The 25,581-nt window shown below is 40.9% G+C and overlaps 1 protein-coding gene across 1 annotated transcript; it reads left to right on the top strand.

The window, feature by feature from the left end:
- The first annotated feature begins 4,140 nt into the window (after positions 1–4,140).
- LOC149309605 (mitochondrial glycine transporter-like) lies at positions 4,141–15,510 on the top strand. The gene is made up of 7 exons (XM_089532733.1): positions 4,141–4,507; positions 7,615–7,736; positions 8,402–8,486; positions 10,216–10,395; positions 10,548–10,716; positions 12,488–12,654; positions 14,022–15,510. Exons 1-7 carry the CDS (start codon positions 4,382–4,384, stop codon positions 14,142–14,144), a joined length of 972 nt encoding a protein of 323 aa, XP_089388859.1. The 5' UTR covers positions 4,141–4,381; the 3' UTR covers positions 14,145–15,510.
- Positions 15,511–25,581: the final 10,071 nt, after the last annotated feature.

Here is a 25,581-nt window from a genome sequence, read left to right on the forward strand (position 1 = left end):
TCACGTGAGGCGCTTTTCCCGCTTTGCATGCTGGGAGTTGGAGTTGTGGGAGTGGCTAAGGACTCCCGTTTAGTGTCCGCTTTGCATGCTGGGAGTTGTAGTTCTGGGAGTGGGAAAGGACTGTCGTTTCGTGTCATGTGGGGCGCTTTTCCCGCTTTGCATGCTGGGAGTTGGAGTTGTGGGAGTGGCTAAGGAATCCCATTTAGTGTCCGCTTTGCATGCTGGGAGTTGTAGTTCTGGGAGTGGGAAAGGACTGTCGTTTCGTGTCATGTGGGGCGCTTTTCCCGGTTTGCATGCTGGGAGTTGGAGTTGTGGGAGTGGCTAAGGACTCCCGTTTAGTGTCCGCTTTGCATGCTGGGAGTTGGAGTTGTGGGAGTGGCTAAGGACTCCTATTTAGTGTCCGCTTTGCATGCTGGGAGTTGGAGTTCTGGGAGTGGCTAAGGACTCCCATTTAGTGTCCGCTTTGCATGCTGGGAGTTGGAGTTGTGGGATTGGCTAAGGACTCCCATTTAGTGTCCGCTTTGCATGCTGGGAGTTGGAGTTGTGGGAGTGGCTAAGTCCTCCCGTTTAGTGTCCGCTTTGCATGCTGGGAGTTGGAGTTGTGGGAGTGGCTAAGGACTCCCATTTAGTGTCCGCTTTGCATGCTGGGAGTTGGAGTTCTGGGAGTGGCTAAGGACTCCCATTTAGTGTCCGCTTTGCATGCTGGGAGTTGGAGTTCTGGGGGTGGCTAAGGACTCCCGTTTAGTGTCCGCTTTGCATGCTTGGAGTTGGAGTTCTGGGAGTGGGAAAGGACTCCCGTTTCGTGTCACGTGGGGGCGCTTTTCCCGCTTTGCATGCTGGGAGTTGGAGTTCTGGGAGTGGGAAAGGACTGCCGTTTCGTGTCACGTGAGGCGCTTTTCCCGCTTTGCATGCTGGGAGTTGGAGTTGTGGGAGTGGCTAAGGACTCCCGTTTAGTGTCCGCTTTGCATGCTGGGAGTTGTAGTTCTGGGAGTGGGAAAGGACTGTCGTTTCGTGTCATGTGGGGCGCTTTTCCCGCTTTGCATGCTGGGAGTTGGAGTTGTGGGAGTGGCTAAGGAATCCCATTTAGTGTCCGCTTTGCATGCTGGGAGTTGTAGTTCTGGGAGTGGGAAAGGACTGTCGTTTCGTGTCATGTGGGGCGCTTTTCCCGGTTTGCATGCTGGGAGTTGGAGTTGTGGGAGTGGCTAAGGACTCCCGTTTAGTGTCCGCTTTGCATGCTGGGAGTTGGAGTTGTGGGAGTGGCTAAGGACTCCTATTTAGTGTCCGCTTTGCATGCTGGGAGTTGGAGTTCTGGGAGTGGCTAAGGACTCCCATTTAGTGTCCGCTTTGCATGCTGGGAGTTGGAGTTGTGGGATTGGCTAAGGACTCCCATTTAGTGTCCGCTTTGCATGCTGGGAGTTGGAGTTGTGGGAGTGGCTAAGTCCTCCCATTTAGTGTCCGCTTTGCATGCTGGGAGTTGGAGTTCTGGGAGTGGCTAAGGACTCCCATTTAGTGTCCGCTTTGCATGCTGGGAGTTGGAGTTCTGGGGGTGGCTAAGGACTCCCGTTTAGTGTCCGCTTTGCATGCTTGGAGTTGGAGTTCTGGGAGTGGGAAAGGACTCCCGTTTCGTGTCACGTGGGGGCGCTTTTCCCGCTTTGCATGCTGGGAGTTGTAGTTCTGGGAGTGGGAAAGGACTCCCGTTTCGTATCACGTGGGGGCGCTTTTCCTGCTTTGCATGCTGGGAGTTGGAGTTCTGGGAGTGGGAAAGGACTCCCGTTTAGTGTCCGCTTTGCATGCTGGGAGTTGTAGTTCTGGGAGTGGCTAAGGACTCCTGTTGCAGCTACAATGCGGTATCTAACAATACAGAAACCATTCAGAGGTAGCTGTGTTGGCCATTTAAGAAAGCACTGGGGATAGAACAGAATAAAGCAATACTGGCTTGTCAGGCAAATGCACATTATCATATCAAAGGGGTGGTGGCAGCTTCATAAGAACAATAAATTAAGAGATTCAAATTGGGACAGGACATAATAAAGATGTAAGTAAGTATAATCCTGGAGCCCAACCCAGAGCAACATCCATTGAAATAAACAGGAGCTTCACGTGAAATATTATTTGTCTCTGTCCCATTTCAGTGGAACTTGATTTGCTTGTATGATGTTGTTTCATATCAGGTCAAACCACTGGACAGTCGGGAACCCTGCATTCAGTTTTAGCTGTCGGTGGCTCTCCAAACTCTTTGGCAGAAGTAATTCCCAGCTCTGCTACTTAGGATCCTTGTAAATTAGAAGCAGGTACATCCAGGGGCCACTTTTCTGCCTTTGTAACCCTGCAGGGGACGCACAGGCCTGCATGCTATTGATTAATCCATTGAACCAGTTCTTGAATGATGCATCAATACATCAGTAAATAATATTAATTCAAAAGTTCTAATGCAAGAGAGACCAGGTCCAAAAACAGACAGCAGAAATAATCCACTTTGAGCCTGCTTTGACAGCCCTGGCTAAGTGCTAGGGAATCCTGGGAATTGTAGTTTATTGTGGCACCAGAGCTCTCTGATGGAAAAGGCTAAATGTCTCACAAAACTACAGTTCCCAGGGTTCCCTAGCATTGAGCCAGGGCAGTTAAAGCAGTCTCAAAGTGGGTTATTTCTGCAGTGTGGTTTGGACCTAAGGCTGCAGCTGCACTGCAGAGATAATATACCGCCTGACGCCGCTTTAGCTGCCATGGCTCAATGCTATGGAATTCTGGGACTGGTGCGTTTTGTGAGATATTTGACTTTCTCTGCCAGAGACTTGCTCTCATGCCACAACAAACAAATCGCAGAACTGCATAACATGGCACTTTAAGCAGTGCCAAACTGCGTCATTTTCTGCAGGGCAGGTGCAGCCTAGGTTTGCCAACGGCACAGAAACAAAAACCCCAAATAACCAAACCAAACCAGAAAAAGTTGTCTTCACGTCTGCTTTTAAAGAATTGGTATCTTTTGAAGTTAAACAGTGCATAGTTCTGATAGGCATAATATGTTTTGATGTTAAGGAGTGCAGCCTCTTTTAAAATGAGAACTTAATTTTATTTTCTTATTATTATTATAATATTTATTGTTTATATATATATATATATATATATATATATATATAATTTATTATTATATCTATATCATTATTATATTTATTATTAATTATTATATATTATACATGTATTATTTATTATATTATAATTACTCTGTATTACATATAAAATATTTATATTATTTTATTTTATTATTTTATTTATTGTTTATTATTATATTATATTATATATTAAATATATTATAATATTCATTGTTTATTATTATATTTATAACATTATTATATTTATTATTAATTATTATATTATATATTATATTTATATTAATATATGTGTTATTATATATTATAAATATTTATTATTTATTATATTATCATTACTCTATATTACATATAAAATATTTATATTATTTTATTTTATTATTATATATTGTTTATTATATAATATATATTAAATATATTAAATATATTATAATATTTATTGTTTATTATTATATTTATATCATTATATTTATTATTAAGTATTATATTATATATTTATATTATTATATTTATTATTATTATATATTATATTTTTATTTATTTATTATTATATTATTAATTATTATACATAAAATACTTATATTATTATTTAATTTTATTATTATATTTATTGTTTATGATTATTATATTTATATCATTATTATATTTATTATTAATTATTATATATATTAATTTATATTATTATATTTATTATTATTATATATTATAAAATAGTTATTTATTTATTATATTATATATAAAATATTTATATTATTATTATTTATTTTATTATATATATATTATTTATTAATATATGTTTTATATATATATATATATATACATTATATTTATTATTTATTATCTTTATAGTTATATTCTTTATTTTTCTTATTATATTATTTATTATTATACATTATGTATACATATATTTATTATTATTATTATTATTATTATTATTATTATTATATTATATGATGATGATGATGATAAAATGGGAGCTGGCAGGAGGAGGAGGAGGAGGAGGAGGAGGAGGAACCCATTCCTTCCCTTTGAAAACAAGAAGAAGGGGCCTTGGAACTGAACGTGGTTCCTCCTTCTGCTCTCCAGAGTCCTAGTCCAACGCTCCAAGCACTAGAGCACACTGCCTTGCTGGGGCTTCCCAGTTCCTCCTCTAGAGTGTGCCTGGGCCACGCCCCTCTCACGTGATTGGGTCACCGCTTCCTCGGATTGGCCCGGTGGAGGGGGCGGGCCTCTGACGTCACTGGCGAGGTGCCCCCGGATGGAAGCTGAGCGGGATGACAGCGCCGGCGAGGCCTGAGGCAGAGGGAAGGGCTCCCCCGGGAAGAGGGGCCCAGGCGGCGGCGGCGGCGGCGGCGGCGGCGGCGGCAACAACAACAACAACGACCACTGCAGCAGCGAGGGTCGGTGGAAGGGCTCGCTTCTGATCTTCCTCTCTCTCTGGCTGGGGCCACATTGAGAAAATAATACAGATTGACACCGCTATAACTGCCCGTGGGTGTGTCAATGCTGTGGAATTCTGGGAATTGTAGTTTATGGTCCCCAGAGCCCAGCTATAACTGCCTGAGGGGGGTGGGGTGGGGTCAGTGCTATGGAATTCTGGGAACTGTAGTTTGTTGTGGTCTGCAGAGCCGAGCTATAACTGCCTGGAGTCTGCTCTGGGGACCACAGCAAACTACAATTCCCAGAATTCCATAGCATTGACCCCCCCCACCCCCCCGGCAGTTATGGCAGTGTCAAATGCTTTTATGTTTCCTCTTTTAACTTTCCTGGTTAACAAATGCCTTCCCTGCCTGTTTCATGACCTAGCAGCGTTTGGAAATATTAATGTAGTGGTTTTAAGTGTTGGAGTGCCACTCTGGGCAACAGGGTTCGAATCCCTGCTCAGCCACCTTGGGCAAGAGTCACACTCTCTCAGCCTCAGGGGATGGCCTTGGCAAACCCACTCTGAAGCAACTTGCCAAGTAAAAGCCCCATGACAGGTTTGCCTTCAGTCGGAAAGGATTTGAAGGCACACAGGCGACAACAGTGGCCCAAAACACACTGCAGGAATAATCCAGTCTGAAACCGCTTTAAGTGTCCCGGCTCAGTGGTAAGGAATCCTGGGAATTGTACTTCATTGTAGCACCATACCGCTCTGTCAGAGAAGGCTAAGTGTCTCTCATAAAACTACAGTTCCCAGAATTCCCTAGCATCAGCCAGGGCAGTTAAAGCGGTCTCAGACTGGATTATGGTGTTTGGGGCTGTTGTTAACATAACCAAATTCAGCCAGCAACTTCCACTCTTTATTAAATTCATATTCGTACCCAAATGAATGAGCTGTGCATGTATTTCAATCAACGTTTGTGGATATGATATTGCTTATTTAAAACATTGATTGTGATACTGACTGGGGGTGTGCACATGTTGTACTGTAGATGTGTTTCGTTCTCTTTATACACTACAAACCTTTGGGAGAATTTCGGTGCCTGTGTTTCTTCTTGATTTGTCCAAAAAGCCCTTCTTAATCCAGATTACAGACCAACAAGGACCCCGCTGTACCTGGGTAGAGTGATTTGTTATCCATGGATTCAAACATCCATGCCTTGAAAATATTCTAAATTAATACCAGTTCCAAAAAGGAAAGCTTGAGTTTTCTGTTTTATATATGGGACACTATTTTATTGTGCCATTCTGTTTAATGGGACTTGAGCATCCACAGATTTTGGTATCCATGGCAGGTCCTGGAACCAAGGGCCCACTGTATAGTTGTGTGAGTTGACATGTGTTTGTTTACTGTATGGAAACAGGTGAAGCATCGCTCACTCTAGCTTCCTTGAAACAGAGCCGTTATTGTCTGCAAAAAGTTCTCAAGAGCAGTTTTGAGGGGAATATTTCCTTTGTGTTTAAAGCAACTCAGCGGAAGAGTGAAGGGTTTCAGCCTGGAAAGAACTAGGAGAGTAGTGTGCCAATAAAAAGCACCAACTACCTAAGATAATGGAGGACACCCTTGTCAAGTGTATTGTTGTTGTTGTGTACCTTTGTCATTTCCTGACTTATGGGGACCCTAAGGTGCCCCCCCATGATGGGGTTTTCTTGGCAAACTTTTTCAGAGAGGGTTTGCCATTGTCACCCTCTGAGGCTGAGAGAGTGTGACTTGCCCAGGGTCATTCAGTGGGTTTACATGGCTGAGCCAGAATTTGAACCTTGGTCTCCAGAGTCATAGTCCAACATTCAAACCATTATGCCATGCTGACTCCCTTGTAAAGTGTATTGATGAGTCACAGTAGGAATGAGAATGGTCGGCGCTTTGCTAGGCTGCATCCGCACTGCAGAAACAATCCAGTTTGACACCACTTTAACTACAATGGCTCAAGACTGTGGAGTTCTGGGAATGGTAGTTTGTTGGGAGCACCAGAGCTCTCTGACAGAGAAGGCTAAATAGCTCAAAAAAAGGAGACATTTCCCAGAATTCCCTAGCATTGAACCAGGGCTATTAAAGCGATGTCAAATGGGATTGTTTCTGCACTGCGGATGCAGCCTTAGAAACATGATGACCGGCAAAGATAAATGTTTTGGGATTTGAAAAGTTGAGAGGAAAATGTTACCCCATGAGCATATTCCAGACAGAGATAAGCATCGGGGGAAAGGTTTCTAATGGGACTTAAGTGTTACTTAATTTTGATATATGTATTCATTATCTAACACACGGAAGGGCAAAAAGTAGGCTGGGATTTACTAGTAGACCTCTGGGTGCTTTACGGTGGGTAAGTGCAAGCTTCCAAATTTTAACTACAGCAGCAACAAAAAGCCTTTTGTCTCATAATTCAAGCTGATGAAATCAAGAAAGCTTAGAGATGGGGAAAGTCTAAATAGATTTGTGTGGCAAAGGATTTGTTCTGGCTCTGAAAAGAAATTCCTGGGTTGAGCATGTGCTCGGAGTTTAATTCCACCGTTCTGGGATTGGCTTTTTGAGCCACTATTTTGCACCTCATTTTGGTTGGTAGCTTTTAGGTGGGTTGAAAAATAGATAATACTACAAATAAATGCACTTCATGACAACCACTTCCATTGTTATTAACAAATTAATCAAATGCATGTGCTCCCAGATGAGGGTTTTTCCATGGCATTGCCTACCACATGTTCTTTTTTTCCCTTTTCAACTTGTAACACTCTGTTTGCTTCTTCTGTCCTTTCTTTTTCCACACTCTCACACACAAAACATTAAGCAAGAAAAGATAGGAATAGCTTCAGAGGTAGAAATAAGTCCCACTATACTTGATGGATTTTTTTTTACTTGTTACTTTGTTTGAATTTGCAGTTCTAAATGGAAAAGTTAGAATGAAGTTTATCTTTGCACTGGCTTGAATGGTGGCGCGTGCCCATTTTGTCCCTCTTTGTTTGCCAGCCGTGAATGGGGAATGGATGCGAAGGGGCGACTGTAATCTTATTCATAGAGACTGGGCTGCATTTACCTAGGACTATTGTTGTTTTATGTCTTCAAGTAATTTCTCGTGTTTTTGTTTTTAAGATGCATCCTGTGCTGAAAGCCTTTGTTTGTGGTTCCATCAGTGGGACATGCTCTACCCTGCTGTTCCAACCTCTAGACCTCCTTAAAACCAGGTTACAGACCCTGCAGCCAGCTGTCAATGGGTAAGTAGTTGGCATTTCTATTAAAGATTCATTTTTCTTGATCCAGAGGTGGTCATGTCCCGCTGCCAGGCTTCTGTAAGCAACTGGTTGGTCACTGTGGCCTGTTACAGACAGCCAAAATAAAGCTGCTTCGAGTCACAGTGGAGGTATGGTGTTTCAATTATGCATACGTCTTAAGAGTCCAGAAGTCGCACCAAAGCCATGCTCCAACCCTAAGGACTGGAGCATGGCTTTTGTGTGGTTTCTGGACTCTTAGGACGCATGCATCATTGAAACACCATACCTCCACTGTGACTCGAAGCAGCTTTATTTTGGCTGTCTGTAACAGGCCTGTGTATACTAAATAGAGGCCTTTGGTCTGATCCAGTATGATTCTGCTTATGTTCATAAAGTAATTGTTGGAAGAAGAAAAATCCAAATCATACATCTGTGCCCATTGAAAACTGAGATGGGGGGGGGGGGCATAAAAATGGGCTGATGCTTTCAGCCATTCCCATTGACACAGCAGTCATTCTCAGAGTCATGAACTATGGTGAATCTATAAATTTGTCTCTACAGAGATTTAGTTGAAGGACTAGTAAAGAATGGTGCTGTGGTGCATATCCTGGATTTGGGTTACTGAGTTGCCTATTTGCCTTGAATAATAGATTTGTTTTTTACTCCAGGTCAGGTCGTGTCGGGATGGTAACTCTGCTCTTTAAGGTTGTTCGCACAGAAAGTATTCTGGGGCTGTGGAAAGGTGTTTCTCCTGTAAGTTGTCCAAATAACAGTGTGATTCTTTTATGTTGGATTTCATTGAATGAGCTTAATTTCTCAATAAGTCCTAATTGTTGCAATCAAAAGTAAATGGTTCCTAGTTCAGTGATGTGCATGTACATCAGTGGCTCAGCAAAAATAACATTTGGGCTAAATGTACCAGGAGGACTATATTTTGTCCATACTTGTTTCTTCAGGAGCTGTCATCCCTAAAATGGGTTACACATTCCGTTGCATGGAACAGGGGAAAAACATTTAATTTTTAAAAAATGATTTTAATTGAATTTTAAAAAGGTGTATAAAAGTACATATACAATCAAACTATTCAAACATAACATAGACATAGCACATACATGAGGCACAAAGGAAGAAAGGGAAAAGAGAAGGAAAAAAAGAGAAAATATATATAAGATATATAATAGAAAGAGGAGAAGAAAACCCCCAAACATCCCTCACACATTACTTCCCAACTGCATGTCTGGGTTTAAGATTTAATCATTCTTTTAATTATCTAATAATAAAATTAAACCAAACTAATTCACTCTTCCATTTTTATTCAATCTCTTCCCTTAAATTCATAACTAGTACATAAATATAACTTTTACTATACAAATCATCACTAGAGTTCACTACATTCTTTCATTCATTTTGTTTATCTTTAATCTAATTCCACTTGTTTCTAATTTCACTCATTAGTTTGTCAATTTCTAACAGATCCAACAGTTTAAGTGTCCAGTCCTCCACTGTTGGTATCTCCATGGTTTTCCAGTTTTTGGCATAGATCAGTCTTGCCACTGATAACATATACAACAATAATTTACCAAACTCTTTCTCAGTGAGTTCTTCAATGATATTTAATAGAAAAAATTCCAGGGAGAATCTGAGATTATCTAACCTTGTAATTTTTTTTATTTCAAAATAAATTTGTTTCCAAAATTTTGTAGCCCTAGCACAAGTCTACCACGTGTGGTATATCCAACCCCTTTCTTTGCTACATTTCCAACATAAATTGCTACAATTTTTATACATTTTACCCATTTTATCAGGGGTCAGATACCACCTAAAAACCCCTTATAATCGTTCTTCTTTACATTTGGTATGTTTCAGTCTCCTTCTCCAAGTTTTTACCCCATTGATCCATCTCAAATGTAAAGCCAGAATTTTGGGATCACTTGCTCATGTTCTCTTTGACTACTTCCTCTGTTGAATGTTGAAGGAATGATTAATGAGGCATTCATTCCACTGTCCAGTGATGTTTTTAAAAGTTTGCTCCCAGGATTCCTTACTGCTTTCCTTTCCCTAACATTGTGTGATTGCTGTGTTTTCTACACTGTTCTTGTGTTATAAGTTAAGTGTTAGCCTTCCCTCTTTTCCATGACCCCTGTCCTGTGCCCCTGTAAGAAAGGACACGTGTAGTTATGTACGGGTGTTCATTTTTGTTACTAGAAGTAGGTTCAAATTTACTGGAAAACCATATACCTTAGATTGTGGCCTTGATACAAACATTAGAATTAGCTATATTAAAGAAAATATGATGATATATGCCTGGGGTAGCCCCTGCCAGTAGTCTTGGATAATTCCCATAATCCCTGATTATTGGGCATGCTGTCTGGGGTTTATGGGAACTGTAATCCAAAATGGCACTTAGTTGCCAACCCTTGTGTTTTTCCTCTGTGGTCTTTCTTGTTAATAGTTTCTTCATTTGCTTGTGGTCTTTTCATAGTCCTTCGCAAGATGCATTCCTGGTGTGGGAATTTACTTCAGTACACTATATATGATAAAACAGCATTTTCTGCTGGATCGCTCCCCTTCTATGCTGGAGTCTGTTTTTCTGGGCGGAACCTCACGTACTGTAGCTGTTGTTTGTATGTTGCCTATCACTGTGGTGAAAACCCGGTATGAGGTGAGTTTCTGGTCCTTTTAAAAAAAAATCCAGGAGTTTTAACTGTACTATGCTTTAAATTAATTCATGATTATTTTTCTTCCCTTTAAGTCTTAAGTACCCACTCGCCTTTGTTGTAGCTGTGCCATTTCAAATCTGTGTTTTGTTTCCAGAGTGGAAGGTATGGTTATGAAAGCATACACAGTGCCCTGAGAAATATCTATCGATCAGAAGGTGTTCAGGGCTTGTTTAGTGGCCTGACAGCAACACTCCTACGTGATGCACCTTTCTCTGGAATCTATCTGATGTTCTATGTACAGACCAAAAAGATTGCGCCATATGGTAAGGGCCGTTGCAGTGTTGTCTTCACAGTTCCCTTTAATTTGAATTGCAGAGTTTAGTGATGAGGAACTTTTAGCCCTCCAAATAAAGTCTATCATGCTTGACTATTAGCTATGCTGTTTGGGGCTGATGGGACTTGGAGCTTAATAACATATGGAAGCCCATATGTTTCCATCCCTGGTTTAAAGGGAAATTTTTACAGGTTTTACTTTTGTGGCAATTTATATCTTACAAATGACAGAATCTAATGCATGCTGTCAGATGTGTGGTCTAGATGGTATGCATTTTAGAAATATTAGGTGATCTTAGAAACACATGAAAACATTTTCTTCTTATGAAATGAGAGCATTAATTACAATAATTAACCTACAATTAATAATGTACTGTATACTTAATAGTTTATTTAACATACCGAAATTGGATTTGTATATATGTTTTACCATCAGTTTCATAATTTTAAAAAAGTGAGCCACAAAAAAGGTTGAAACATTTCTTACATGATCACCCAAGAATAAACAGCATGTGAGGGGAGGAGGACCGGTTTGCATTTCAATATTTGTAGCAGTTTCAGTTAGAGAAAATTTACCAAGATCCTCCTATCATGGGTTGCAAATTTTTGCAGTCTGAGATTTCAGACCTTTTTGACATCATTTGCCTTTTCAGTTTCCTATGTCTATAACAGATTTCTGAGGATGACTGAATATCAGCTTTTGGAAATGTTGTTTTTAAAACACAGATTCTTATGTTAGATTTGTTTCCTATTAATATTCTTGTCATTTATTTGTGGTTAGAAAATTTTCAGCTCCTGTCTTAGCCATGTTTACTCATGTATAAGCGTTATTCATAGAGCCAGTGTAGTGTAGTGAATGGAACATTTGACTATGATTCTAGAGACCAGGGTTCAAATCTAGAGACCAGGGTTCAAATCACTGGGTGACCTTATGAAAATCACATCCTCTCAGACTCAGAGGATGGCAACGGCAACCCCCCCCCCCCCAAATAAACTTGCCATGATAGAGTTGCCTTAGGGTTGCCATAAGACAGAAATGACTTGAAGGCACAACAACAACAACAATGAGCTTTATTCAGTGCATAACCACACAGGACTGCATCCTTACTTTGAAGAAGAAAAAACTCCCATCTGCAAAGTCAATGAGGTCATATGCTGAGTAATTTCTTTACTTAGTTATCTAGTTAAATTACTGTTGGGATACTTAACAGTCCAAAATGTACAATAGAGTTCATTCCCTGAGTCAGCAATAACATAATGCACAGTGAAGTTCGATAACATTGGAACTGGCTTTTCAGCCACAACTTATCTTAATTATATGTGTATGGTGTAATAGTGTCATAACACTTAGTACTCACATCATATGGAAGTTATGCTGAGACCAGAAAAGGTTTAGAATAGAGGAAGATCTATGTCACGAAGTCAGAAGAATAGTGTATGTTTAGCTTGAAGACAAGAGTTAAATCTTTGAATACTTGAGAAATAGGGTGGTGGAGGAATGCTGCTTTGTTGTCCTTTCTTTCAACAAATAAAGAAAATCTGGACATGAGTTTAGATTTAAATGTGAACAATTGGTAAACATTACATTTGTGAAGGAGCATGGGACCTTTTTGTTAAGTGTACATTATGGGAACATTTTCATTAAAATTTTCAGTTGAGTTTTATGTATAAAGCACTGAAACTTCATGATCTTCCTTTTATCCTAGCAAAAATAATTTTGAAATGGTTCTTGTTTTTGTTTGTTCACTTGCTCCCTTCCAGACCAATTTGATCCAGCACTTATACCTCTAGTGAACTTTGGCTCTGCAACTATTGCTGGGATTCTGGCATCCCTAGCTACTCAACCTGCAGATGTTATAAAAACTCATGTGCAACTGTCATCCCAAAAATACCTTCGGACAGGCCAGGCAATTGCCTTAATCTTTAGGGTAAGACTGTTAGTTGTTGGTTAGTCAGTTACCTAATCAGATATTTTATTCTGTTCTATCTAATTCTTCTAATGTGTGCAAGTGTTTCTAGCCTTGTGAGACAAACATCATTTCCTGAAGCAGAGGTGGGCAATTTGTGGCTCTCTGGATATTGCTGGATTGTTACTCTCAGCATTCCTCATTATTACCTCTGCTGATGGGAGTTGCAGTCCAACAACTTCTAGAAACCTTCAAGTGGTTCTCTGAAGTGGGGAAGATTCAGAAGCAAGATTTGGTTTGGGTAGGACTTACAGGAAGCAGGACTTCTGTACTGTACTTTGTCCCTTCCAGGAATTCCAACAGCTGCTTAAGGACATTTGAAAAGGAGTGTTTTTCACTCTATTTCAGTACTGTCTACATGAGTATGGGGAAGTATGTAGTTCTGGTAACGTTGGACTAAATGCAAGTACATTATCTGTTGGTTGTTTTTGTGAAAAGTACTTTGGCTCTTACAGCTACTATTGCCAGAACATAATTAGATGACTGATAGAATTGCATGAGACAGCAAAACAACAATGTTTACGTGTGCAGACTTTTAGTTGTAGTTCTAGTAACATTGGGTAATCTTGATACAGAAAGGATTATGTTGTAACTTGTAAGATGTAACAAGAAATGGGAAACTGAGGGAAGATAAGGGTAATAAACTACATCTCTGTCCTTTGAATTCTAGATTTAAAGAGAGAATGATATAACATTTGTAAAACGCCACTTCCCCGTGGCCTGGAAAGGGCTGTCCTTGGGGCTTCATGTCCCAAGGACACCCCAACAGTGGCGGGGAGGCAGAGAAAGGGATCGCTCGGCCCCTTTCTCTTTTGTTTCGCTGGTGCAGCTGTGTAAAGGCTGCCCCAGCGACACAAACACCGCTGAAAGGGTGCCACAAGTGCCCTGCAGCAGTGCACGTGCATCACACCCGCACTGCTCCATTTGGAGGCGGCACGGCCGTGACATTGTAAAGGCAGCGCCCATGTAGACAGGGCGCTGCCATTACCATGCCGCAGGTACGTGCTAGGGTTGCAGAGGATCTGTAAACGACGCCCCGAGGCAACCCTAGCATGTATCCAGGCCAGCGCTTTGCGCCGGTCTGGATACCGCCTTAGTTACATTGCTGCTAGCTTTCACCCTCAACTTATCCAAAGGTCATATCAAAATCCATAATTTTGTCCCCCAAACCTACCCTCAGCTAATAAATATGGTAAATCTATAGTTGAGTATATATGATATATCTGACCATCCAAAGAACTAATTTTGACTTGACCTCATGTGTGATAGAATTATTGAAGAGTTTGAATGCTTAAGATAATTATGGTGCTTGCTTCTTTCTTCCACAGGACTATGGACTGACTGGTTTTTTCCGTGGTGCTGTCCCAAGGGCCTTGCGGCGCACGCTGATGGCAGCAATGGCATGGACTGTATATGAACAGATGATGTCTAAAATGGGCTTGAAATCCTGAATGGGGTGATTTGAACTGGAGGAGTTGGTTTGAAGAAGAAGAAAATTAGCTGGTTCTTCTGTTCACTGTGATTGCCTGATGAACCTGGCAGTCACTACCTGGGAGGTGGCTTATTTTCATAGATGTGGAAACACTACCTGATTCTTGAGATGAAGAATCAAGGACTTCAAACATGGGCATGAGGACATAAAATACTGCTTTGGTCAAGATGCTAGAAGCATTCCAGGAAGGCTGTGCCTTACTGGGCTTGGAAAAATATACCAACCCTGATATTGGGAGTATGTGTGAATGAAGACCCAGCTTCTTCAGAGGAATCCTGTTTGGAAGGTCTTCCCATCCAATTATTCTGAGGAGCTTTTACAGAAAATATGGTGAAATCTCTACAAGAAGAATAAGGACAGTTGAGACTTGAATCTAGTAATGAATTACTAGTTGAATCTAGTAATGTCATTAATCTTCTTGTGGCTCCAGTCTCCATAACTGTGTGATGCCTCTTCTGTCTGGCCATATCTTTAGTATGTATTTATTGTACACCACAAAAAGGGTATAGGAGAGTATGACAAAGGATTATTGAAATGCCATTGGTTGGTTTCTGCAGTGGTGTATATGCTAAGCTTTAAGAGTATGTGAGCACTGTGCCCGACAGCAACACTAGGAGACATAGGGCATGTCTACATGGGTCATTAAAACTGGTTTCCTCTTACCCTGTCCAGATGGTTCAGGGCCAAAGCCCAGATTCAGATGCAGAATGTCTTCATGTGGGAAGACCAGTTTGGTACCAAATCTGGTTTTAAATAACTTACCTTTTTCTCTGGACCTTCCAGGAAAATGCTGAGCACTCCAGTATGATGCTGGACAGCTGTTTACATGGTAGCCCACTGTGCTACTTGGCATTGCCATTGCTGGCATGGTCTTTCCCTCTGAAATCAGAGTGAGGCACCCAGCTATGTTATCAACACTGAGGGCCTTGTTTTTGACCTCAGAGAAAGTGACTTGCAATGGTGGCGCCAGATGGCATAGCGGAATGTGTGTGTAGACAACTTTCCAGCATTGCTCTGGAGTGCCCAGGTAATGGGGGGAATTCAGGGCAGATTTGGGGCCAGAATACTCAAGGAACAGCCAGAGTAGACCTGCCCATGTTCATTTGTTCCTTACAGCAGGGCTGGGGAATGTGTGGCCCTCTAGATGTTGGTAAATTGCATCTCCCATGATTCCTTACCGTTTATTATCCTGACTGATGGAAGTTATGTTCCAACATTAACTAGAGGGCCACATGCTCTTTGCTTCTGTCTTACGGGAATCTGTTAGTGTGCTCAACAGTATCATTCACTTCTACTTCATCTACATAAATGGTCTTTTAAAAACACTCCTGAAGGTTTTTGTCTTCTATTTTGTGCATTTCCCCTCATTTAAGACTGAACTAGAGAATCAAATGCTGATACAAATCCTAAAGGTAAGGCATTATCTGTTTAAATCAGAGGTGCAAATGTTGTTGGACACCTCTTCCTATCAGACCCAGTCATCATAGCCAGTGGTCAGAAGATTTGAAATTGTAGTCCAACATTTGGAAAACCTCCCAGATTTCTCATACCCTGATCTAAATGTTGCTGTTGTGTGCTCACTTGTTTGGCTTGGACCTAACTGAGCATTGCTTTTTACTGTGCACTCCTTATTCCAAGGTTCAGTCTTGGAGACTGTGTTCCAGTGTTACAATTGTCTTAGGGAAGTTGTCAACGTGATACCCTAAGATGTGATGCCCATCATTCCCAGCCAGCATCGCCAGTGCCAAGGGTTATGAGTGTGGCAACCCAGCAGGTTTGGGTGATACTTTTTTGAATATGGATAAAGAACAAAAGAACTTTCAGCTATTTAAATGCAGGTCGCATCAGTTCCATCCAGTATACAGTCGTTGATGATGAAGAATGATGGGCATTATAGTCCAACAGTAGCTGCAGTGCTGCATGTTAAACAAGGTGGTTTTAGGAGGACGACTTGAAGTGGGTGGAAAAGATTAATGGAGGAAGAAAACCATTTGAAATGAAAACGTAATAATGGCTATGTAGAATTGTATAGTAGTAATTCCTTACCTTCCCAAAGATGTGGGGCTTGATGCCTAGAGAACTTGGTCTTTTGAATTATGACTCCATTTGATTTCTGAGTGTATTCAGTCATCTCTTATTAAAGCACTGATTTTTTTTAAAAATCCTTTTATATAAGGGTTTATTTCCCTCAGTTTTCTTGCTTTTCATTTTGGTTGATGGTTCTGTAACTTGAAAACATTGGTCATTGTTGGAAAATTCAGAACCGCTTCTAAAAATTTTTTTTAAGAATATGCCTTGCAAAAAGATGTATCATTGTCTAGGCTGGATAGTTTAAACCTCTCTTTTAAGGCTGATCCAAGGCCTTCTATAAATGTACATGCAGAAGTTAAAGCTTTATACTGTACTTCAGATAGTGTTTACATCCAAAATGTTTGCAAATCCAGATGGGGCTCCACCTAGGCCTACATAGACCTGAACTGCAGAAGATTTTCATTAATGTGTCCAAAGGGACATTAGTCTTTCAAATCCAGCTCACATCACAGTGTAAACTGGAATGTGTAAACTTTCAGATAATAAGCCGCACAAAAGCACTTCTTTAGATCTCTCTTCTTCCATGCACAATATACACAGAGAAATGGAGCAAAACAGCTGCACCAAGGGACTGTCATGATGTGCATCAGCAGTACAAAATTGACTGCTACATCACTGCTGCCAGCTGATAAACAGGCAAGCATTAGTGTTTTATCAGATGAGAGCTGGATGGGGATGCTTTTTCTTATCGGCTCCAAACAGCAGCTGTGTACAGAAGTACAAATATGTAATGAAGGCATATAAGCAAGCACATCTCTGTGGGTCTGAACAGAGTATCTTATGTATACCGAAAACTAGCCCTACTACCTGTGGGCTAAAGGACAGGACTAGTAGCATATGATAATGATGGTCTTTCTTAATGTACTTAATAATACACTTTATTTTTACAATGATAAATTGCAGTACATATCCTTATTCCATACTCGGAGAAACAAGCATTTTTATTTTTACAACTGAGTACCTCTAATGTCATTATTTTGTGCTAATTTGCTTACATGTGTTTCGGAATAAGCCTGGGAAGTGGAAGGAAACATAACCCTAGAATTTAAAGTTGTGCAATAGGCCAAAGAAAAGTAGTTGAACACGGATGCTGAATTTCAGGAAAGATGATTTTATTAAGTTCAGGGAACTATTGGGTAGAACCGCATGGCTGGAGATGATAAAGGAAAAAGACACTTGCGAGGGCAGGAGTTCATAAAGAAGTACAGTGGGTACTTTGTATATTCGGAAATATTGGACCTCAAGTCCCATTTGTTTCAATGGCTGTGTGCTCCAGTGTGCAGCAAGGTGCGCGCGCCCAAATGGCGCTTGCCGTCTGCGTAGTTTTAAAACTCTGAATGGCAAGCCTGCATATGGGTGAGCACACTGTATTGCAAAAAAACATAATCTGAAACAAATGAAAGGAGACAATGGGTAACATCTGAAAAAGCAAACGAAGAAGTAAAAATAAAAAAAGAGCATGTTCAGTGAGACCTTGTTACTTGTTGGGGCTTGGTCCCCGGATCCCCCATGGATATCAAAATCCCTCGATGCTCAAGTCCCGTTAAATATAATGGCAGGGCAAAATGTTGTCCCTTATATAAAATTCAATGCTGACCTTCAGCCTTCACACAAATAGCATTGTATCTGCCACTTGGAGAGGGATCCATTTCAATCTGAACATCGACCACTTTCACACTCTGTGGCTTGCTGCCTGTCCTATTGCACACAGTTGTCCTAAAACAGGGAGAAAAGGACAAAAAGATGATCAGAAGTTGCAAATGAAAATGCACCAAATGGGCAGACATGTCTGCAAACCAGATGAACCTGTTACATTTTTGGTCTCCTGACCTCAGCCTTTTATACTCACCCAGCAGCAGCATTCGGAACATTTTAATAAATAACAATGGTTGTTCTTATTGGTATGATTTATTTTTTTATTATGTACCTTCAAGTAATCTCTGATTTATGGTGACTCTATCATAGGGTTTTCTTGGCAAGATTGAATCAAAGGTTTGCCACTGCCTTCATCTTAGGCTGAGACTGTGTGACTTGTCCAAGTTCACCAGTGAGTTTCCATGGCTGAGCAGAATTCAAATCATGGTCTCCCAGAGTCCCACACCAACAGCCAAACCAGTCTCTCAGCCAGGACACTAAGGCAGAATATAATAGAATACTAGCTCTTAATGCAGTTGTTGTTGTTGTGTGTCTTCAAGTCATTTCTGAATTATGGTGATGCTAAGGCGACCCTATCACAAGATTTTCTTGGCAAGATTTATTTAGACAGAGCTTGCCTTTGCCTTCCTCTGAGGCTGAGAGAGTGTGACTTGTCCAAGGTCACCCAGTGGATTTCCTCAAACCACTGCACCACACTGCTTTTCTCTCAATGCAGTACCCTGGTTTGTTGTTGTGTGCCTCCAAGTTATTTTTGACTTATAGCGACCTAAACATATCATAGGATTTTCTTGGTAAGTTTCTTCAGAGGAAGTTTGCCATTGCCATCCGCTGAGGCTGAGAGAATGTGACCACCCTTGACTTAATACAGGAGTCCACTAAACAAATATGTCTCCAGGCTTGACTTTACAGTAGGCAGAATGAGATGCCTTTGAAGCGTTGAAGTAGCATTTTTTCTTAATATATTGTATCCATCATATTTATATATAAAGTGATTTATATCATATATACATTTCTTTTTATTCTTATTTAAGCTTAAACATGACTGGAGGGCAGGTCATGCCTATGCAGTAGTAACCGGGTACCACAATTATCCTTTATTAGAGATGTTATTTTGAGGCACGTTGAGCCATAACTGAACAGTAATTCTGTTCTTCTTGGGATCATTGCATTGCCCTAGTTATTGGGTATGTTGGCCTGTTACAGACAGCCAAAATAAAGCTGCTTCGAGTCACAGTGGAGGTATGGTGTTTCAATGATGCATGCGTCCTAAGAGTCCAGAAGTTGCACCAAAGCCACGCTCCAGCCCTAAAGACTGGAGCGTGGCTTTGGTGAGGCTTCTGGACTCTTAGGACGCGTGCATCATTGAAACACCATACCTCCACTGTGACTCGAAGCAGCTTTATTTTGGCTGTCTGTAACAGGCCTATATATACTTATTTCAAACACGGTTGGATTTTGTCAGATGAGTGAGAGTTTAAACGTAGCAAAAAGTAAACGCATGTGCAAGAACTCTATAAGAATGTGGAAAGATCTCTCTTTGCATATTGAGCTAAAGTAAAGTTTCTGCTTTTCAGTGGAAGGAAGACCTTTCAACCAAGTGAAAATTCTCAGGCTCCTGCTGAAATTATTTCCCTCTTTAAAATGGACGCATTTCCTTTTGAAGTATGGTTACACTTTGAACACCAACTTTTTCTTTCATTTTTAACATGTTACAGCTGAATTCATAAAGCGCCTGGCTAAATAGGATCAAACAGATCTTATGTGTGGCACTGAACATTTACACAATCCTCTAGAACTGAAGAAAGGAATTCCATGTTTTGCATAGTAAACATTTCATATTTTATATTTATCTCACAAATATTATAAATAAGAAATCAACTGTAGAAATTAAACTAAATTGAAGATTAAGATTAAATTAACTGTATTAATTAAAACTGTAATTAATCTTGGACGTATTTATTCCAAAACACAGTGAAGACTATATTTAAATAAAGATATCTAATCCTTAAAATAAAATAGAATTTAGAAAATAAAATAAAACATGTAGGTTTTATTAATAATGCAATGCTGTCCTTTATCCTTTTAATCCTTTAAGGGTTGCATAGAGTTTTAAAATATATTTTACTGTTTTAATGTTTAATATTTTTAACTTGATAAATTGTATATTTTTAAAAACATTATATGTATACTTTAAAAAAAGGTTTTGCATTGTTTTTAATTTGTATTGTTTCAAATTAGTTGTTAGCTGCCTTGATAATAAAACCTAGTCTATAACTTCCTTGAAATAATTCAACATCAAACCAAGATCATCTAATACAACACTTTCTTGTAAGTTTCCTTCCAGTAGTGTTTTGGATGAAGGCGAATCAATATCCAGTAATTTAATAAATCCTAACCAGGATTTCTCTTCCACATCTTTGTCTGCATATTTTACAGTGTTGTTCTCGATCTCCCTTAAGTACACTGACAAATGGCAGCTTCTGTATCAGTGAATCCATTGCAGATTTTAGTTTAAGGCTGCACCCATACTGCAGAAGTAATCCACTTTGACGCCACTTTTAACTGTCGTGACTCAGTGCTATGGAGTCCTGGGAACTGTAGTTTTGTGAGACATTTAACCTTCTCTGTCAAAGAACTCTGATGCTAGAAACAAACTATAATTCCCAGAATTCCATAGTATTAATAATAATAAATTTTATTTATATACTGCTTTCCCAACAGATCAAAGCGGTTTACAAAGATGCATAAACAATGACATAAATAATTACATTAGCAAATATACAACTAAAATTCAACCCCTTACCTTAACTACAGTTAAATTAATCAAAATACAATTAAATTAAGAATATTAAAGTCTATTAATATATACTCTCAACTCAATATCAAATATACAAATACAATAACAGCAGCAAAAACTTATTACAATACAATAAAATATAAAATAGATAACAATTAAGGCAATACTATTAAATATTATCAAATACTATCAGACAATACTATCATAGTATTGAGCCATGGCAGTCAAAGTGGTATCGAACTGGATTATTTCTGCACTGTGGATGCAGCCTAACTTTAAAAGAGCTAGCCAAGCTGTTGAAATCCCCACACAGATTCAGCGCTTTGTACAACTCCTTTAAAGCTCAAGCTAAAACCTGCAGTGGATTCACTGCCCCACTGCCACAGAAGCCACCAGCTACTTAGAGGAATTATAGTTGTTGGGGTAAACAGCATGAAATGTTCAGTAGCGGAGATCAATTAAAATGTTCTGGGACATTTTGGGGGGGAATTCCATGACTATTTTAGTGCTGTTAACTTTGCTTCTTAACAGTACAGTAGGAAAACTATCACATGGGGGGCAATCTGGGAATTAAAAAGGCACTTTCCCAGGAAAGTCGCACAATCATGGCAAAGGTTTTCACACACATCATGATCTGAGAGGACTTATCCCGGGAAGAACCAGGAATGCTCCAGCAACAAACCATTCATGGGAAAATCCCACAAATGGTTTGTTGCTGGATCATTCCTTGTTCTTCCCAGGATAAGTCCTCTTAGATCATGAAGTCATCTGAAAATCCTCACCATGATCTCCTAGGACCCAAAAATCTGCAGCGATCCCTTGCCATGGTTCCTATGAAGAAATGGAAACTGCTGTTAAAATGCTATATTTCTGCCTTAGAGGCATGCTGGAGGACTTCCAAATGCCTAGAAAGACGTTCTCCCCCCCAGATGTGGGTAAGTGAAACTGCGGTTACTGGACCCACACATACAAGGTTGTACTGTACTATCTGGCTTAATATCTTATATGTTTAAACTGCTTCTAGTTCACTCCCCAAACTTTAAAGGAGTTATCCAAGGTCCTGAACCCTATTTCCCAGATGGGCTCGATATCTAGGATAGCTATTTGAAAGTTCAGACTAAAACCAAGACTGGATACACCATTCCCTTGACATGGAAGCCCCCAGCTGTCATAGAAACAGGCCTCCCTATTCTGCAGATATGTACATATATCATAGTGAAAGTCTGATATGAATGTCCATCTTGGGATAGATGTTCCACATACTATTTCACAAGGGACCCCAATTCCAAAGGGCCCACCTTTTGGAAGTGGGGACATAGACAGCGTTATCTAAGGAGGGTTTATACCTGTCTGGAAGCGATAGAAGTGTAGCTGTGGGAAGCAGAGAGCAAGCAGAGCCTGTGAAATCCAATATTCACAGAATTCTCATCCTAGTTCAGGGGCAGACAGCCACAGAGAGTTCATATCCAATTTTCCACCATGCCCAGACTGACATGGGCCATACCCATGTTTGCATAGATATCATAGTATAGATAGCAGCTGGCAGCCTAAGCTTCCGTAGTCTTTGGGCCTACTTCCTTTCATGCATATAAACACAGAAGTGGATGAATGCACCTGAGGAAGTAGACTCAAAGTCTGCGAAAGCTCACGCTACCAGCTGGTATAGCAAGAGCTTTTGGAGGCTCGAACCTACTTCCTCAGATGCATTCATTCAATGAAGTGTTTATGCGCATCTGAGGAAGGAGGTTTGAGCCTGCAAAAGCTCACTCTATACCAGCTGGTAGCATGAGCTTTTATAGTCTTTGAGTCTACTTCCTCAGGTGCATTCATTCATTTAAGTGTTTATATGCATCGTATGGAAGCTCACGCTGGCAGCTACTACCATGAGCTTTCGCAGACTCAAACCTATTTCCTCAGATGCCGTCATTCAGTGAAGTGTTTATGTGCATCTGAGGAAGTAGGTTTGAGTCTGCAGCTTCTTTCTTTCAGTCAGCCTCAAAGGGATCCCTTTGCATACTGATTTTCCAGACTAGCACAGCTATGTCTTTGAATTCTACCGCCATGATGTTACAAATGGGAAGGGGCTGGATTTCTTGGGGTTTAAAAAATGATTCTGGATAAAGTTGATACACGGCACTTCTGTGAACTCAGCAGAAGGTGTCATCTTCAGAACCAATTGGGCAGAATCAAGACTCTGGAAGGATGGTAGAAAAGGCGTCACGCCTCTGTTAGCCATTTCCCAGAATGGTTTTCATTAGCATGGAGTGGGGGTTTGTTTTAATACCTGAAGTTGCTGTTATGTTAACATTAGAAGCCATTTGTCTGACATAGAAAATGATATAGAATCATAGAATTGTAGAGTTGGAAGAGATCTCAAGGGCAATCCAGTCCAACCCCATTCTGCCATGCAGGAAATCCAAATCAAAGCATCCCCAACAGATGGCCATCCAGCCTCTGTTTGAAGACCTCCAAGGAAGGAGACTCCATCACTCCTCAAAGGAGTGTGTTCCACTGTTGGACAGCTCTTACTGTCAGGAAGTTCTTCCTAATGTTGAGGTGGAATTTCTTTTGCTGTAGCTTGCATCCATTTTTCTGGGTCCTAGTCTCTGGAGCAGCAGAAAACAAGCTTGCTCCCTCCTCAATATGACATCCCTTAAAGTTCACACCCTAAATATCTTTGAGCAGGCACTCAGAAGTTGTTGCTGTTGTTAACTGTTTTGACCCATGGCAACCCTCTGGATGAGCCATCTCCAAGACTCCCTTTGCTCCACTGCTCTGCTTAGGTCCTGTAAACCCATACCTATGACCTCCTTAATTGAGTCCATCCATCTATCATGTGGCCTTCCTCTCTTTCTGCTTCCCTCCACCTTTCCCATCATTACTGTTTTTTCCAGTGAGTCCTCCCTTTTCATGATGTGCCCAAAGTACAACAGCCTCAGTTTTGTCATACTGACTTCCAGGGAGCTCTCCAGCTTGATCTGCTCAAGGACCCATTTGTTTGTCTTTTGAGCTGTCTGTGGGATCCTCAGTGCTGTTCCCTAGCACCACATCTCAAATGAATAGATTTTCTTCCTATCTTCTTTCTTAACTGTCCAGTTCTCACATCCATACATAGTCTGCAAGACCTGAGCAGGGCTGTTGATGATGGAGTGACTTGGAGGCCTCTCGTTCATGGATTCTCCACAAGTTGGCAGTTAACAACAACAGCATCTTCAAATTTTCAAACATATTTTAAACTGTAGCTTTGTAAAAGGGGGGATTGAGTAGTAAAAAAGTCTAATGGTTATATTTTAATTTTTTTTTTAAAAAACAGGCATTCTGCAGGATACAGGCATTGCAAGAGCAGATAGCAAGATATGGGTTACTCTTGTATTAGGTGAGAAGATGCATATGTTTAAAATTCTGTTCTTTAACAGGGTATCCCTACACATGCTTACCCAGAAGTAAATATTATTCATTTGGACTAGGAGGTGAAACAGACTGCCCCTAAAGGGCTGATTGGGGCCACCCTGGGGCCGCTCGACCTTCCACAGCGGCACCCAATCTGCCCCAAAACCGGCTCAAATAGGAGTGGAAAATATCTGCCTGTTTGGGCTGGAAAAAAGCCACCTTAGGCAGCCCAGCTGCAACCCCAGGGTGGCATCAAGCAACTCCAGGGGCGTGCAATGTCAAAACTGTTAGAAAAAACCTCTTTGTTATGGATGATGTCTCGTTCTGCCAGTAGTTCTGAACTGGTACCAACTGGAACAGATGCAGTTTTCTTAGCTACTCAGGAACAAAGTAACTTCCACACAAATTTTCACTCAAATAAGGGTTTATTGACTTTGCAGCTATTTACACTTTACAGCAGGCTACTATACATCTATACTCTTTCAGAGTCCATGCTAGAAGGTTGAATGTAACATCAGTCTTTGTTCTCTCACAAGATCATCTTTCTCACCAAGTGGACACAGCTCTTTCCCATGAAGTCACCATACTACACAAGAGCATAACAATAATACATTTGTTTATATTATGTCTCAGCACATGTCCTTGAAGACGTTCTTCCAGGCCTAGTCTTTCTGGCCTGCAACAGGAACCATTTTAAACTTTTGCTAACCATTGCCACATCTGAACATTTTCCATACAAATTAGAAATATATTTTAACAAAAACGCCATGCCCCCAAGCCGCCTGGTCTGTTCTGGCCCTTACTTCCAGATTGGTGCACATACAAGTGCAACCTAAGTCTTAAATATTAATATGCGTTTGATTGCACGCAGGTGATGTGAAGACTACTTCGGTGCATAACGTTAAGTATACAGTACGTGTGAGTGTAGTGGGGCAAGCCCAGGTACAGGTGTTGGGAGAGTTGGGCGGGTGGAGAGCGACCAGGTGGAAGGAATGAGGGAAAGACATCCGGGGGTGGAGCTGGAGGAAAAGGGAGGTGGAGCCCCAAGGGGGTATAAGAGAGGAAGGAAGGACTTGCACGGGAAGAGGAGGATGCGGAGAGGCGGTCTCTGAAGGGAAAGTGAGGGTGACTCAGAGCCCGGGGAGGGCCAGCCGGCCAGTGTCTCTCCTGGGCAGACTCAGCCCCAGACGACCTGGCCCTCAGGAGGATATTAGGTTGCGCGACCCGCGAGAGGAGGGGGATTTCTTGTACCCGGGAGAAGGGGATTGGAGACGGAAAGACCCAGGAAGGTTGGAGAACGAGTGGTGGGACGTTAAAGGGGGTTGCTGGGAGCAGGGGCCAGAACCTAAGGCCTGGGAGAAAGCTGAGCGGGAGCCGTTGGAAAAGCAGTCAGGGGGACGTCGAGCCAGTGAACCTCCACCTTCTGAGGACGCCAGCGACGGACCCTAGGCCAGAGTGGGAA

This window comes from Sceloporus occidentalis, unplaced genomic scaffold (genome assembly GCF_023333645.1).
Source record: "Sceloporus occidentalis isolate IW3139 unplaced genomic scaffold, rSceOcc1.0.p SCAF_7, whole genome shotgun sequence".
Lineage (NCBI taxonomy): Eukaryota > Metazoa > Chordata > Lepidosauria > Squamata > Phrynosomatidae > Sceloporus > Sceloporus occidentalis.